At 40.2% G+C, this 17,023-nt stretch overlaps 1 protein-coding gene across 2 annotated transcripts in view; it reads left to right on the top strand.

The window, feature by feature from the left end:
• Positions 1 to 17,023, top strand: part of LOC123349484 (borealin-2-like) — a 129,340-nt gene that overhangs the window by 45,724 nt on the left and 66,593 nt on the right. For both annotated transcript variants that reach the window (XM_044987625.1, XR_006573564.1), the window contains exon 11: positions 1,533 to 1,604. In XM_044987625.1, coding sequence (XP_044843560.1) covers positions 1,533 to 1,575 — 43 coding nt within the window. In that variant the 3' untranslated portion in view covers positions 1,576 to 1,604. The remainder of the gene's footprint in view (positions 1 to 1,532; positions 1,605 to 17,023) is intronic.

Here is a 17,023-nt window from a genome sequence, read left to right as displayed (position 1 = left end):
TGAGGGCAAGAAACCTGGCCGGGTGCCTTGGTTATTGAACCGTGCCTATGTTTTTTGTTTATGAGTAACATCGAAGTCTGCTGAATTAGCAGGCTGCATTCTCTGCTAGTGTTAATGACACTGGAGCTCCAGGAACAGAAACACTGAGTAATTCTAACAGCTTAGCAGCCTGAACACTATTCTTCAGCAACATTCTTAACAACATTCACAGATTTGCTCCTCCCAAAGAAGCAGTAACCCCGAGCTTACCAGTTATACCTCAGATCACCACTCCATTTAACACACAGCACTTAGATACATTTATAGTGAAAGCAAGTAAAAGTCTATTTAACAATGTATAGCGATTTGAGTGAGAGCAATTAGGATTATTAGGAAACAAATGGTTACATATAAAATAAAATCATAAGATGCATTCTGGAGCCTTGACTTAATTATAGTATATTCTCATATCTCATAAAGTATTGCCCCCCAGTGTTTTCTGGCCAGACAGGCCGTGATCCCTTATTCCTGAGACAAGTCACATTGTCAGTTTATCTCCTAGGTGAGGGATACAATCTTGTTCCCTCTCCTCTTTTTTTTTTTTTTTTTAAAGCAGTTACAGACTATTGTCTCTTCCCCCAGGAGGTCGTCTGTTCAGAGACTTACTTTGGGGTTCCTTTGTCTTTGCAAATTCTCAGGCTTGCACCTGGCCAAGGCATTAAACATAGCCTGTGTCCAGGGATGTTCATTGTTTTGTAAGTTGATGGATTTATCTCAGAGGCTCACATGGATTCAGATGACAAGCTTTACTTTAACAGTTTTGGAACTCTTATTTTATGTATCTCTTAAACAATTTTCTGTATAAACATCTTGCAACTATTATGACGACCAGTGGGCCACTGGCTCTTGGTAGAAACTTACATGCCTCCCTTGTGAGAACTTAACATGTGTATATCTGACCCAGGGGATCCCTGAAAAAATCTTTGTATCCCTCTGCCAGGTGGCAGCAAGGTATTCCTGGGTAATGCTTCTGTAATATCATATAGAGCAACTACTCATAGGATCCAATCCACAAACAAAACATGCATGAAAACACTTAATACAAAACTAACTGCAAATGAACAAATGTGTTTTTGTTTTGTTTTTTAAATTGCATTTCACAAATAATTTTAAGCAGAAAGGACTACATTCATCAGATAAATTATTTGCAACGAATAACTCAACCAACCCTGTTAAACTTCTGGAGGCTCTTATGCCTATGGACCAAGATTTCCTTCACACAGCTTGCATTACCAGTGGGGATTATACTAGAAAACAAGTCTTAAAAAAGGTTATAGTGGGAAATAAATAACATTTTAGTTTATTAAGACTTACATATGAAACAGTTGAAAATGCTAATAATAGATCTGACACAGGGCTCGAAATTATCCATGCTACTGGTGTGAATCAGTATTACCAAATTTTGTAATTTTTTATAATTATCACCTTTAGCAGTGTAAGTGGGTGGTTCTATTCAGTTTTCTGTATAAACTTTATTCTCTTCTCTTTTTCAGAGTTTGCAGCAACAGTGTTTCTTTTGTTAAGGAAATCCTCTAGCATTCCCACACTACATAAACATTTGAACTGTAAGTACCCAGTCTTTTAATATTTTTCAAAATGTTGTGATTACACTTGTCTGCACCCTTGGAACACTTTATTTTAACCAAATGTCCCACAGATTCTGTTGCAACTCTTTCCTTTTAATTCTAATTAGGGGTACCACTGTTTCCATTCTTAGAAGAAGAATTTCAGATTGTGATAATGTGCTCAGTATTGAAGTGTGTGTGTAAAAGTAGAAATTCAGTGCACGTATACAGCCCCTGGTTTTCATGTGTGCAAATGTCAGAGATTGCACAAACATTGGAGTTTGTATACTCAGAAGTCAGGGATACACACAAATGTGGTTTGTTTTTTTGTTTGTTTTTTTAATGTACACTTTTGAAAATCTGTCCCATTAGATACTGTATTCTGCAGACCATACAAACTGGTTAAACTATGAAGGGAAATATTCCTATTGTTTATTTCTTCTGAGGTTTATTTAGTCTATTATTTAATCTAGCTGAATGCGTATTCTGAACAAACAATTTCCTGTGTTCCAGAGAAGCATAGAAAGGATATTTTCCAATGATACAAGGGAGTATCAGCAATAATAAAATTTCAAATTTATGTAGCCCAGGGGTTCTCAAACTTCATTGCACCATGACCACTTCTGACAACAAAAATTATTACATGACCCCAAGAGCGGGGACTGAAGCCTGAGCCGACTAGAGCTTTGCTGTCCTGGAGGTGCCAAAGCTGAAGACCAAGGGCTTCAGCCCCAGGCAAGGGGCCTATAACCTGAGTCCCGCTGCCCAGGGCTAAAGCCCGGAGTCTTGGGTTTCTGCCCTGGTTGGTGGGGCTTGGGCTTCTTTGGCCCTCGACCCCAGCAAGTCTAAGCCAGCCCTGGTTGTGACCCACTTTGGGGTCCCGGCCCACAGCTTAAGAACCACTGATCTAACCCCATTCTTCCCAAATTATTTCATAGCTATATAATGCTGTGTAAACTGTACATACATTAAGGTGTGCAGTGTTGTAGCTGTGTTGATCCCAGTATAGTAGAGAAACAAGGTGGCTGAGGTAATAGCTTTTATTGGACCAACATTTGTTTGAAAGAGAGATGCTTACACACAGCTCTTTTTCAGGTCTGGGAAAGGTACTCATAGGCCTGGTCTAACCTAAAAAGTTAGGTTGTCCCAGCTGTGTTGCTCATGGATGTGAAAAATTCACGCCCCTGAGCAATTTAGTTAAGCTGCCCTAACCCCTGTGTAGACAGTGCTAGGTTGCCAGAAGAATTTTTCCATTGATCTTGCTATCACCCCTTGGGAAGGTGGATTAGCTACGCTGACTAAGTGCTGCAGCTGTCCCACAGTAGAGTTTCAAGATTAGACAAGCCCAAAGTGTCACAACTAAGTACAAGGGCAGGACAGATAAAGGGATAATACATGTTGCAAGAAACTATTCAAGGTGAAGTTGGCAGTTAACTCCTCTACAGTTGTAGGATAAAAGAGGGTTCATATGTTACAGATTGTTGTAATGAGTCATAAATCCAGTATCTTTATTCAATCCATGATTTTTTTTTTTGGTATCTAGCAGAGTTATGAATTTAAGTTCCTAGGTTCGTCTTTTGAAAATGTTGTGCAGGTTGGAAACCTGCATGGTCCTACACATGCCTATAACAACATGTGGTGTACCTTATCCAGTGCACTAAATGTCTCAGCAACCTCTATGTAGGTTAAAAAAAAGAGACAATTACTACAGTCTCAGATGAATTCACCCAGAAAGATGATAAAAGACAAACACACCATATCACCCCGTGTGAGTACTTTTTACAAAATGATCACTGACCTCTGTCCTCATCCTCAAAGATAGAAAGCACGGGACGTCTTGTTCCTAACGTGATAGTGCTGCCATTTGCTCCAGAAGCCATCCTCACCTTTTGTGCAGTGTGGCTCTGAAAGACCCATGCAACAAGTAGACGCCAATGCCGCAGGGAAGATTTGGTATGCGCCGATGCATGCAACTGGGACAGTGATGAGTGTAGCAACTAAACACAGCACATATACATTCTGAGGGGAAGTAGAAATGTTTCAACTATCTGTGAATTACTGTGACTATTTCTGTGAGTAAATATAGCTTGAAGGGGTGTTGTGTAGACAATCAGTAGTTCATAGTTGTATGTAGGGGGTACAGAAGAGTTCACAGTTATATTTTATTCATACAGTATGGTCAAATGACATTCTACAACCCTGTTTTTCTAAGAGTCATTATTGTTATATAAGTAATAGTAAGATGATGATTACAGTTGAACTATGCGTGCTTTAGACTTATTCTCCAGCCAAGTAGATACATTAAAAATGTATGTTTTATAATTGGGGGGTAGGACCTGTTTCTATGAATTATAGCCCTTTTTGTGATTTTTTTTTTTATTGTATGCCCAATAATGTTTAAACATTATGTGATATAGAAAAACTGCACCACTTACAGCATCTCCATCCGCCCTGGTGCTGACTGCCAGATATGTACCTAATGCAGTAGCAATGAAATTTTCTAGTTAACTAAAAACTAAGGTTACCCCTTAGTGCCCCAAATGGGTTCAGGCTGGTAGACTAAAACAATAAGCAGGGAACTGGGTAATTGCCCCTTGGTGATAATGGGGTATTGTGACTATACACATCAGAGGTGCCCTTTCAAATATTTCTTTTGTACTAGGTCTACAGGGCTTCCTAGGCTCAGTTTGCATAGCTTTTATCCAATCAGAAAGGAATTTCTCATTGCTGGAGGGAAGAGGGGAGAGCATTCCAGTTTCCTGTAAAATTCACGGCAAATACAATATTCTATGATTTTGAGAAACCCTGATTTCTCACTGCTTTCACCTGCACAACTCTGCAGCTAGAACAATTCTCATAATTTTACTGATAGGGTATGAGAAAGTAGTAACCAGTTTATTAGAAGTTGAAGGACGTCAGCAACTATCAAGCATTCAAATCTTTTGTCATGAAAGCTCTCTGAGGAGTACTGTCTGTCAAAACCACTAGAGACTTAGGCATTGTCTAGCAATAATTTTATCTAGGGCCAAAACAGTTTACTTAAAATTATTTAATTCAGTGAGTGAATTCTGTCAGTTCCAGACTATTGTCAGCAAATATTGCTTTACTGGTTTACAAAAATGAGCAGAGAGCCTTTTTGCTGTCTTCCTTCAGTCACAAAGCAACAATTTTGACTTCTAGAGTTTCATTTTCTGGCGAGATGATCCAATAAAAGTCCTGTATTGGATACAGAGCTCCATGTACTGATCCCTTAATATAGTGTATAGTCATGTTGTAAGATGGTTCCACTCTGGAAAACTCCAAGCCAGGGGCAGCATTTCTCTAACCAGTTAAGAAGTGGTGTTTCATAGCTGTACCCTAAAGGGCAAGTTGAGGCTCATATATGAATTCTTTATGAGCTTATTAAACCACCCCGACCCCACCCTATTGGCATTATTTGTTTTAACTCTAAAGGTTACATTGTGACTTGGACTTCAGCAGGAGCAAGACTATATCCCATGACAATTCTGGTACTAATCTCAACAGGAGCAGGAGCTGGCACTTTAACATGTCTCTCTTGGGTTTGCAGAATTTCTGAAATACTTTTTAATAAAATTTATTCTCAATCTAATATTAATCTGCAGTTTGTTTTATAGTATGGGCCATGTATCTAAAGCATTAGATTTACCTCCTTGCTCTTAACTGCCACCAAACCTCGTAGCCTTTGTGAGCAATACATAACTTATTTTAAAAATCTTTACTATTAACCCTCCAAGTAAAACAAAATAAGTCTGCAGATATTCTTTATCATTTAAAAAAAATGGACTACTAGTTCACACACCTATTCCCTTTGTGTTTTCTGAGAAAACATTACAAATAACGGTGTTAACTCGTGTATATATCCTCACACGTTTTCTTGACTAATGAAAGTCATTTTTGACCTATAGTGTATAAAAAGCCAAAACATAAAGTCTGTTTTCTACCTTAATGACCTTCTCTGCAGTTCCAGAGGGAAAAAGGCCTGCAGCAGACATAAAATAAAATCCTTTTTCCCATCAGCACAAAACACAATAAACTTTAATAAGGGCAGACAGCTATCTTTTCAAATAGTAGCACAGCTTGGTTTTCAGCCCCACAGTTTGTTGCATTCTTCATTTCAATGGATGGCAAAAGATGACGGAGAGGATGCAATGAGATGGTTCTTTCAGAAGGTCAGGGATTCGGAAGATGATTTGCTCTCTATCTACAGAAGGCTGGTTTAATTCACAGACATGAATGCTACCAGCTACGAATTTAGAAGACTCCTTGTCTAAGGTTGTTATGGTCTGTCATCTGTGACATTTCTAGGACCATTTAGGTGGCAGGTGGTGCTCCAGAGAATTTTCCCCAATCACTGCCTTTTGCTGGATGCTGGAATTGTTAATTTAAAACACTAAAAATTATGCTCCTTTTCACTACAGTATTGTAGTGGCTGCAGCCTGTGCCACACCACAAGGTGTGTAGGAATGGCAGATGAGCCCCAAAAGAAGAGGAGGGCAGAGGTTTCCCCCTCTTGCTAACAAGCATCAAAGAAGACTTCTGCCTCATACTCAGCCTGCAGCCAGGCACATTAATAGGGTCTCAAGCTAGTCTGGGATTGTTTCAGATAAGTCTCCCTTGGACATGCAAAGAAGCTTCCTTTTCCTCTCGCTTCACAAGGCTGAAAGCTGCCCACGGCCATTTTGGCAGCCAGTGTTCCTGATTACAGACCTTGCCTTTGACATTTGCTTCCCAGGTCAAGGGATAATCATTCATACCAGAGAACCTTCAGACATAACCACTCACATCAACCTCCTGGCCCTGCCTGCACCCTCTAAACTTGGTAGACCATGTTCAGCTGAGCTACTACCTGCTATCGGTTAGAACATCCTCTGGATTCCCCTGTTTAGGTTCTCAAGCCAACAGAAACGAGTGTTGTGGGACAGGCATCCTAAGGAAAAGCTGTAATTCATCCCCTGGGATATCCACAGACAAACCCCTAAGCTCCCAGCCATTAGTTCCATCATGACAAGAAAAGAGATCCCAAAAGACAAGATAAAATAAGGGCCAAAATATCATCCCTCCTAAACAGTGGGCGGTGTATCCCCCGCTTTTCTGGGTCTGAGCCAGAGGACTCAGCTTGAGGAAAAGCTGCCCACTGTCACTCTAATTAAGAAATGCTCCACAAAGGGGTGAGGATGGTCTTTTTTTTTCTTGGATTTCTGCAATGGGTGATTGATTAATGTAAGCCATATCTGTGTGATAGCGATTTGGAAGACTTCCTCATACTGACTTTATTAAAACTATTTGAATTCTATTGCCTCATGGTGATGGGCTCTTATCTTTCCTTTGCTATCATGTTTCTCTTTTCTCCCTATCTTTCCTCTTCTCTTGTCACTAAAGGGGTGACATTTCCTCTGTCTGTAGTCTTGAAACTGATTTGTGGGGAAAAATTGAATCAGAAAATACTGTGAACTCTTGCTCTTTGATTTTCATTTAAATAGTCGTTGTCAACCTTCCCTTGATCTTGCCACCAGAGGGAGCTTTTGTTTGCTAAATAATTTTACACGCACCCACACTCTTTCATGTTAAAAAAGAAGGAAAGCTCAGCAATTATCCATCTGTTGAAATTCAGCATTCTGATATTTTTGTCATAGCTGATAAATTGTCTCTGCAGCAATTTTAAACCTCCCCCCACCCCACATACACCTAAGAATAAAATCTCCTCTGCTACATCAAATTAACTCTGGAGTAGTTCCACAGAAATTGGTGTGATTTCTCTTCATTTATTAAAGTGAGATCAAAATCTGGCCCATGCTAGCTGGCCAAGTAGCTCTGGCAGTACATTACATTGTACTGTGCAGAAAATCTGTGTTTGGATGCAGTCCATCACTTTCGTCTTTGAGCTGGCATGGAAAATAGTAGCAAGAAGAATAAGATCAGAACTTCAAAGAAATCTAAAGAATACAAGCTAGAGCCCTATAGGTAAGATGTGGTAGGAGAAAATTTCCTTGATGAACATCAAAAGATTGGAATTGGGGATCTGAGATTGACTGACTGATCTTTGGCATATATTTTTCAATAAAACATAAATTCAGACATGTGCAGGTGCAGTAGCATACAGTACAAGGGTGCCCACACTTTGGGGACCATTAGCTGGGCAAGCTGCTGCTGCTGATTTTTAATTTTTGTTTGTTTGTTTCTTTAGTGTAAAATGAAACGAGGAATGATGTTTCATAGCTCATGAGTGTAGCCAGGGCATGTAACTTCCCATCCCCCGATACCTTAGTTAGACCCTAATGTTATAAACCCCAATTTGGTTCCCCTCCAATTCAGTCACTTAGGGAGCGGGAGGAAGATTTCAGTCACTGACAAGGAGGGGGGGAAGACTAACATCTAGGGGACAAGGAAGGCCCCTAAGAGGAGGGCTTTAGGCCTTTTCTACGTAAAGGACCACATTGGGCTCTGCTCTTCCAGAGGCACCATGCCTATACACAAACCCACCAGTCAGAACATAGTAAACCAGTCCTTAATCCATCTGATCCCACCATCAGTTGCAGAGTTTGGAATCCCAAATTCCCTTCCTATTTAGAAAGCTGCTCTTGTGCCCTGTTTTTTGGTCCCCGGAGAGAGGAGCTTGTCAGAATTTGAGTAGACTCCCAAAGTAAGGCTGGAAGAGCCATAGCTTAGGCAGTTAGTAGGCAGTCCAGGGAGTTGGGAAGTCCTGGATGGAGAGGAGAGGGGCCCTGGATGTTTTACTTTGCATAAGATTGGACCTTCCAAAAGAGTCCGACTTCTTGAGGGATTCTGTCACCTTATGTTCTCTTGACAGTGAACCTGAATCTTTCTGTGGACTTTATTCCAGTGTCAGTACATGCACTAAATACTTTATCTCCCTTAACAAAATGGTGCATGCTGGACATCTGGAGGGAATTAAACCAACATATGGGGGATACAATAGTTGTTTGCATATTTCTAAAGGCAAGTTGACCACAGGTAGCTCCATTTAAATCATTGTGGTTGTGACCACTTAGGTCAGTGGTGAATTTGCCCTCTAGAATCTACATTTTGGAGTGTCCTTACAGGATGACAAATTTTGTGAGCAAATTCTGGTTCGCACATAAGCAGGTTAGCATGGTCACACTATATGCATAATAATTGCAAGGGATTTGTGTGTTGTGTTGAGCCAACAATCTAGAAAAAACTCTCTTCATTTTATAATTCTTTCTGGGACTGCTACAAGATGAGGATCCTCAAGGACAAGTCTTTCATCTTCAGGCAGGTTTTAGCTGACAAACTACTAAAGTGAATTTTGTGATAAAACTTTTTAGTGTTTGATGGCCCTTTTTAATATCCCGAACCACACAACTTTTGTCAGATGTTTTAAACTCTATGCAGGAAAAGTCTGCAAGTGGTATAGCAGACAGGTTACAGATCACACCTTAGCTGTGCTTACAGAACTGTGAGGAAGAACCCTGGTTAGCCTGTAGATTATTACTTTTTATGTGCATTGCTATTAATTTATTACCTTATTAAACTTTAATAGAGAGTGGCTGCTAATGCAACAGGAAAAACAACAGAATGCCAATGGCCTCTAATTAATTCAGTTCTATTAGTTAAAACCAAAAACAATCACATTTAATCAACAAGCTGATTTTGCTCAGTCAATGCAATTACAGTACATGGGTTTGGCACATAGTCAATTAACAGAGCAGCTGGCCTACAATGACTGTATTGATAATCTCTCAAATAAGATGCCCTGGCAGAGGTAAAGCCTCATAACAATAAATATACTGCTTCCAGACGGTGAAATGAGTAATGAGCCCAGATGCCCTCCAGCACTGCTCAAGCCTGCAAATGTTCTACCTTCAGCACTGAGTTTCTTTGTTAACTGTGGGAACCTGTGGACAGTATTAGCTAAATGCTCCTGAAAGGAAGCATCTAAACTATTAATGTGTGACACAGAAGGGTTATAGACAGCCACTGCCATAACCCTCAGGGGAGTTCCATTGCTAGTGTCAAGCTGACAGTAAGGGCAAAGAGCCTAGCTGTGATGCAGCATCAAAGTGAGCAAAATCAAATAATTTCATCCCTTGCTGGCAGAGTCTGTGACCAAAAGAAGTGTGATGTGATTAGGGGAGATGAGTGGAAGAAGGAGCTGTCCGTGATGAAATGTTTTAATATTGCTTTGGCAAGTAAATGTGTAAGTTCAGAGAAACAAGGTTTAAAATAATAATGATTTCATACAAACCAAAGAGGATATTTTTCTGGTAAATATTTGCTCACTTTCAGTGTTCATTATAAGTGAAGGGTTAGTAGTACTGGGCTGGCAAAATCGAGGAGGTGCTGTTCCGAGCTTCAACACGCATACACTTGCCAATACTATTTTGCTAGCCTGTAATGCCTTTGCTTTCCTAGTTCTGTGCCTCTGCTAAGCAAGGACAACTATGTAGCCAACTTGTGGTGATTCGGAGATGTGACAAGCATCCACTGGCAAATAGATTGAGACCAGATTTCAGTTATGGGGTCCAGTCTAGGTTGTATATTAACTCTGAAGATGTAAGCTAATGCATTAGGCAACTGTTCCATTACAATGGATTTTGAAGTAATTTAGAAGGAAGACTTGAGGCTTTTTAAAGTGTGAACAAACACCTACCCACCAGATCGTTGGGTGTACTAGAAAGGAAAGAGCATAGGGAGACTGTTCCATCTGTGCAATTGCAAGAGAGGATTCTAAATTCAGTGCTTGTTAGAGCTAAAATGGATAAAAATCGATAATTCTTGAAAATAAATAAAAGCATTTTTAAAATCCAAATTAAATACAGGTTTATTTTTTTTAAAATGTGCCTATTTTAAATTTGAAATTTACAACCTGTGTTAAACCCTAAGTTTAGTATAATCTATTTAAAACCATTTAAATTAAACACAAAAAATAATACTAAGTAGTACATGTTTGCTACCAAGTTTTAAAGAAAGTTAAACCATTGGACTGGTGGAAATCACTGACTGAGCACCTGGAACCAGAGTTTGTTGAAGTGCTAAAGCAGCTTTTGACAGCAAGTAACCTTTGCAGACAGAATATTTTCTTCGTTTAATTTACTCAACTAGTTCAGTTCAATGACTACCCCATAGTTCATTCAAAGTTAAGAAATCAATTGAGAGTTGAAAAAGCAGGAAATTTGTTTCCACTCTTCCAAGAATAAAATAAGAAAGAAAACTAGATGCGAGAGGATAAGATCTACTAATTCTAAAATTTTGAAGGACATGATGACCAGAAACAATCACTTAAATTCACTAGCTATAGTTAATTCATTTTGGGTTGTCAGTCCTCCAGAATTCTCCTGGAGTCTCCAGGAATTAAAGATTTGTCGTGATGAAATCTCCAGGAATATATCCAATCAAAATTGGCAACTCTAAATTTGTTTTTATTAATCAATTTTAAATGTAAAACATGCTTTAATAAACTTGTTAACTTTTTTCTTGTGTATCAAGCATGTTTAATTTGATAAAATATTTAAAGTGCTGGTTTTGTGCATTTTTAAGTTAATTTGAATTTCCATTCAAGCAAATCATGTTTTTTTTAAGTTATCTAATAAAAAGAAATGTATCATTCACCATTTTGTAACATAATAAAAATGTAAAAATCAAGAATCTAAATATAAGTAAGTCATACAGTTACCTATACACATTTATTTAAGCATTGTGTATCCTCCCAGTGAGCAAGAAAAAAAAAAAGCACCAAATTTAGCGTAAAGGCTGTATTTAGCTGCAAATCAACATATTTTAGCGGTTACCAAGCAATGAGAATCAACTTTTCTTTAGGAAAATAAAGTACAAATGCAAAACATGATTAAAATCGATGACTTAAATCAAGGGGTTTCTTGCTTGCTGTTTTAAATCATGATTAAAATCAGTAATTTAAATCCCATCTTTACCCTGATTAGAGCAATGGGATGAGAAATTACTGTCAGTGTAATAGTCATAGGGGTCCCTGGCGGCTCTGACCGGGCCGTTAAAAGTCGGACATGCAGTGGGGCTAAGGCAGGCTCCCTGTCCTGGCTTCGCATGGCTCCTAGAAGCTGCCGGCATGTCCCTGTGTCCCCTAGGCCGAGGGGCAATCAGGGAAGCTCTGCACACTGTCCCAGTGCCAGCCCTGCAGCTCCCATGGGCCGGGAACCATGGCCAATGGGAGCTGCAAGGGTGGCACCTGTGGGCACAGGCAGCGCGGGGAGCCCATGGGCCCCTGCGCCTAGGAGCCGTACAGGCCGGTCACTGCTGGGAGCCATGCAGAGCTAGGGCAGGCAGGGAGCCTGCCTTAGCCCTGCTGTGCTGCCAACCAGGAGCCACCTGAGATAAGCGCTGCCTGGACCACACCCTGAACCCCCTCCAGCACCACAACCCCCTGACCCAGGTTGGAACCCCTTCCTGTACCCTAACTCCCTCCCAGAGCCTGCACCTCACACCCCTTCCCCAGCCCTGAGCCCTCTCCTGGAGCCCGCACCCCTTCCCCAGCCCTGAGCTCCCTCCTTCACCCCAAACACCTCATCCCTGGCCCACCCCAGAGCCCACACACCCAGCCAGAGCTTGGAACCTCCTCCCGCACGCCAAGCCCCTTAGCGCCAGCCCAGGACCCCGTCCTGCACACCAAATCCCTCGGCCACAGCCCCGCCCACACCCCCAGCCACACCCCAATTCCCTGCACCAGCCCAGAGCCCCCTTCCGCACTCTGAACCCCTAATTTCTGGTCCCATCCCAAAGTGCACACCGCAACCCTCTGCCCCAGCCCAGTGAAAATGAGTGAGGGTGGGGGAGAGCGAGCAACAGAGGGAGGAGGGGATGGAGTGAGTGGGGGTGGGGCCTCAGAGAAGGGATGGGGCAGGGGCGGGGTCTTGAGGGAGGGGTGTTCGGTTTTGTGTGATTAGAAAGTGGGCAATCCTTTGTATATCACAGGCCACCAATATCACCCAGCACCCACACACTAAATCCAAAAACCAGTAAGATGACAATAAGGATAAACCCTTAAGTCCTAAATCCTCTGGCTTGTCCAGAGCTATTCCTTTTGAAGCAGAGCAGTGAATAGAGTACCAGCCTGATGTACAGTCTGCATCCATTGGGGGCATAAAAGCTCCCTTTCTTAGGTATCCAAAGCACCTTTTATGGCTACTGTGGTTTAAATACAGGCTTAAATCACCAGTTAAAATTCAGTACACAAACTCCACAAAAACAAAATAAAAATAGCCAAAAAAAAAAAATCAAATGAAAGCAAATCAATAACAGATGGCTCTAAAATGTGCCAGCCATCTTGCATTAGCCATTTTCATATTACACGGATGCATACTTTTATACCTCAGCTTGCTCTGGACTCCAGTCAAGAATCCCATTAATGGGAAACACCAGGAATATGCATGAACTCTAATAATACTGAACATTTTAACTAAAATTAAAATTGTGAAACAACGTAAATTCACGTTAAATAAATGAAGGCATTTCATCTACACTGTCACAGGAACCTCTAAAATTAAAATGCTATGTCCCCCCACAGCAATAAGTTGGTTTTTTCTCTCATAAATTATTCTGTATATTCAGTATTCATGGCAGAAGGGGTCTGTATGTACAATATACACCACTTTAAGGCTTGTTAATTGTCTTAATTATAGAGTCTGCTTTCCTCTCATAAAAAAGGCAGACTTAATTATAGGGCCAGATTGTGAAAAGTGATATAACTACTTCTCTGTTTTTCCCATACATGCTGCTTTTTTTACTTATAAATAAACACTGTCAGATTTGTGCATAAGTAATTAATCTTTTATTTAAGTACAGAACAGTTTTGGACATTTTAAAATCTTTACATATTTCAGTATATTATGGTATACTCACTTTCTGTAAAATCTTCCAGACAAAGCAAACTACATTTCAGGAGGCTTAGTGACTTATAATTGTCGTATTAACCTGCAAAAATTAAGGCACTCTGAAAACCAAAAAACCTAAGCCATGATGCTTTATCATCTGTTCACAGAAATAACTTAGAATCTAATCACCACCTAGATAGCAAAGCCATGGAGAAAATTCATTAACAGATCAGATTTTATGTAATTTAAAATAGGGCATTAGCAAATTGAGTCTTTCACATAACACTGTTATATTGACCCTATGGGTAAATAGCAGAAAAGGTTTGTACACAGCTTCTGGCTGCTACTTGCATTTGCGGATTCTGCTCTCCTCTCATAAAAAGGGAATCTTAGAAGACAATTGGGCTTGGTTTTTTTTCTTTTGTCAATAAAATAGGTTCTTTAGGGAGGTGGGGGAGGGGACACATGCCCTGCACTACATTGTGTATTCTGTTCTTCCTGCTCGTGTACTAAGGGAAATAGAATAGTTATTGAATCAAACTTTTTGTTCTGTCTGTATAAAATGGACAATTGAACAAATGGACAATTGAACAAATGGACAATTGAACAATTTCAACGCTGATTCAGTGTTATGAATGATTGTAAACTGCTTTGCTTTTCTGTTTTTAAAAACCCTTATATATCAAGCTTAGCTCCGTCAGAGGGGACAGAAGAGAAAGTCCCCCTCCAGCAGCAAGATATTTAGGGCCTAAAAATGTTCAATTGCATATTCAAAAATGTTTGTGTAACTGTATGCCTAATTTACATATATTATTGCTGCAATTGCACCTGCAAATCTGATGTTTGCATGTGAAGAGCCAGTCAGAATACTAATTTATTAGTTTAAAATATTTTAAAAAGTGAAGATGAAGAGACTATAATCAGATTCAGTTTTCCCTGAATGCCACATTTGGTCTTCAAATATTATTGAACATAGGAACGGCCATACTGGGTCAGACCAAAGGTCCAGCCAGCCCAGTATCCTGTCTTCCAACAGTGGCCATTGCCAGGTGTCCCAGAGGGAATAAACAGAACAGGTAATGATCAAGTAATCCATCCCCTGTCGCCCATTCCCAGCTTCTGGCACTCAGAAGCTAGGGATTCCATCCCTGAATAATCATTCATTCTTACTAGTTCTGCTACTAAGTGTGAAATTCAGAAAGTCACCCCAAAATTTATGCACCACTTAAATCCAATTTTAAGACCTGTATATTTCATGGGCCTTATTCTGGCAGACTGCAAAGAGGTGAATTTCACCTTAAGGACCTGATTCTGCCAACCTTAATTTGAAGTCCGTGAGCTCCTTGTGAGGCAAGGTACTACTTTATCTGAATAAAGGTGGCAGAATGAGGCTTTAGATTATTTCCTATTAAATCTGTGTTAAGATTTTTAGTAACATACAGCATACGACCAAATGATGCCTACATATGTCAATTATCCCCTGCACAAATATGTTCATAGCCCAGTCACTAATCAGCTTGTAACCCACACTTAAATAAAACAGCAACAGACCATATCAAGCCAGGTAGATATCATGCATAGATATTAGTTGTAACTATTTTTCTATCCCCGATATCCATACATTTTTTTTATAGCTAATGAACTTTTAAAAAATAATGTATCCTGTCTCTGCCCAACCAAGAGGCTAAAATCTTCCTTATGTCCTAGGCTAACAAACAGACTTACATAGGAATTACCATACTAGATTAGACCTATGGTCCATCTAGCCCAGTTTCTCATCTCTGACAGTGGACAGCACCAGATACTACAGAGATAGGCAGGTAGGTGCAAGAAACCCCATAGCAGGCAGATATGAGATATTTCTTATAATGAAAAGTCTCATTATAATCTCTAATAGTTAGAAATTGGCTTACAGTGTGAAACATGAGATGTTAAGTCTGTTCTTCTGCACTTATTTTTTTTAACACTGACTAATATAACTTTGGGTATTCTTGTTATCCATATAGTAGTCCAATTCCTCTTTGAATCTCACTAAATTATTGGTCTCAACAGTATTCCATGGCAATAAGTTGTAGAATCTATCAGTATTGAAAATTAATAAATGAAAGAACATTAATAGACATCCATGTAGGGCCCAATCCTCCAGTCCTAATGCAAATAAAACTCTTATGGGCGTTTTACAAGCATCAGGACTCCAGGATTGGCCCCAAGAGTTTAAATGAATCTTTTTCTTTTTCTCGGTTATATCCCTGCCTCTTGATTCAGTGCAACACTTCATTTTTTTGATATTCGTTTGTTTATTTATGGATATCTTTAATAAGGTCTCGCTCTGACCCACACGCTTTATAGTTTTGACATAATTCATATATGCTTACTGCTGGTTTTTACTGGCTTTACTGAAAAGCAATCAATTATTCCTCCCACCCACACCCACCCCACCCCCCAAAAAAACCCCATGAAAACAAACAAACAAAAAATCTCCACCACCTAGAACAAAGGAAAATTGGTCATGTTTTTGCAGTTACATTTATGCAAAGGTTTGTTTGCCATTTGTTGACTTTCTCCAGTGTAGTGATGAAGATCATTTTCCATTGCAATCTTCTCCAAAGCTTGACTGGTTGAAAATAACAACATACTCATCTTTGATCTTGGTAAAAGCAAGTTGTCTCTGCTGGTGCTTTCTTGCTGATGAGGTCAGGGAGAATGTGAATGTGATGTTGTTGTTGTTGTTTTAAACCAATTCAAGGTTGTGTTAATGAACAGGCCCCAAAAGCCTAGTCCTAGGGGGTAGCTATTTTGAGCATGCTGTTTAGGAGAGATGGGTAGACTGCAACAAGAGGAACCAGAGACGCAGGAAGACCCTAAAGAGCAGCTGGCCACCCAGCACAGGTCACGTAATTGCAGCTGTGCCGGTTTGCATAGGAGAGGAGCTATAGCTGTAGGTTTGTTTAGTGGAATAGCAGAAAGTTGGAGAGGTTTGGAGTGAAGAGACTGGTTATAGGGAGGAATGTCAGAGCTGGCTAGGGGAAGATGACAGTGTGGTGGGTGCACTGCAATTTTGGATGCATTAGAAAACAAGGGAATTAAAATGTAAGGGTTAAGAAAACAGGATTGGACATTGGCTTGACCCAATTCTGATTGTACTTCCAAGTTGGTTTTGATAGCAGATGGCTTGATCATCTCCTCCTATTGGAAAAGGCATAGGATGAGAACTTTCTAAAAGAAGTCTCCATGAGGATGTATGCCATGTTGACTCTCCACTGAAAAGCCACCCCAAACCTGGCACATCCCTTAGGATCTGCAGGAGGTCCTGTGCCAATGCAGCAGCACTGGTCCCAGGTGGCCCTACTGTTTCCTTGGCACCATGGCTTCACTGGAATCACAATACCAGGAACCTGCTTTGGTTGTAGTTTCCCCTGGATATCCTGAAGGTCAGGGGAGATTTCCAAAAATATTAATACAGCCTACTGCTGTATTAACTTGTCTTTGTAACTTCCCTTGGGATTGGAGGGGGATACTATCCATTTCCTTTGATGCTGAGTGTTTATGTCCCCTTCCACATGCAGGAGTTAA

This window comes from Mauremys mutica, chromosome 14 (genome assembly GCF_020497125.1).
Source record: "Mauremys mutica isolate MM-2020 ecotype Southern chromosome 14, ASM2049712v1, whole genome shotgun sequence".
NCBI lineage: Eukaryota > Metazoa > Chordata > Testudines > Geoemydidae > Mauremys > Mauremys mutica.
This window is presented reverse-complemented; position numbering and strand designations above follow the sequence as displayed.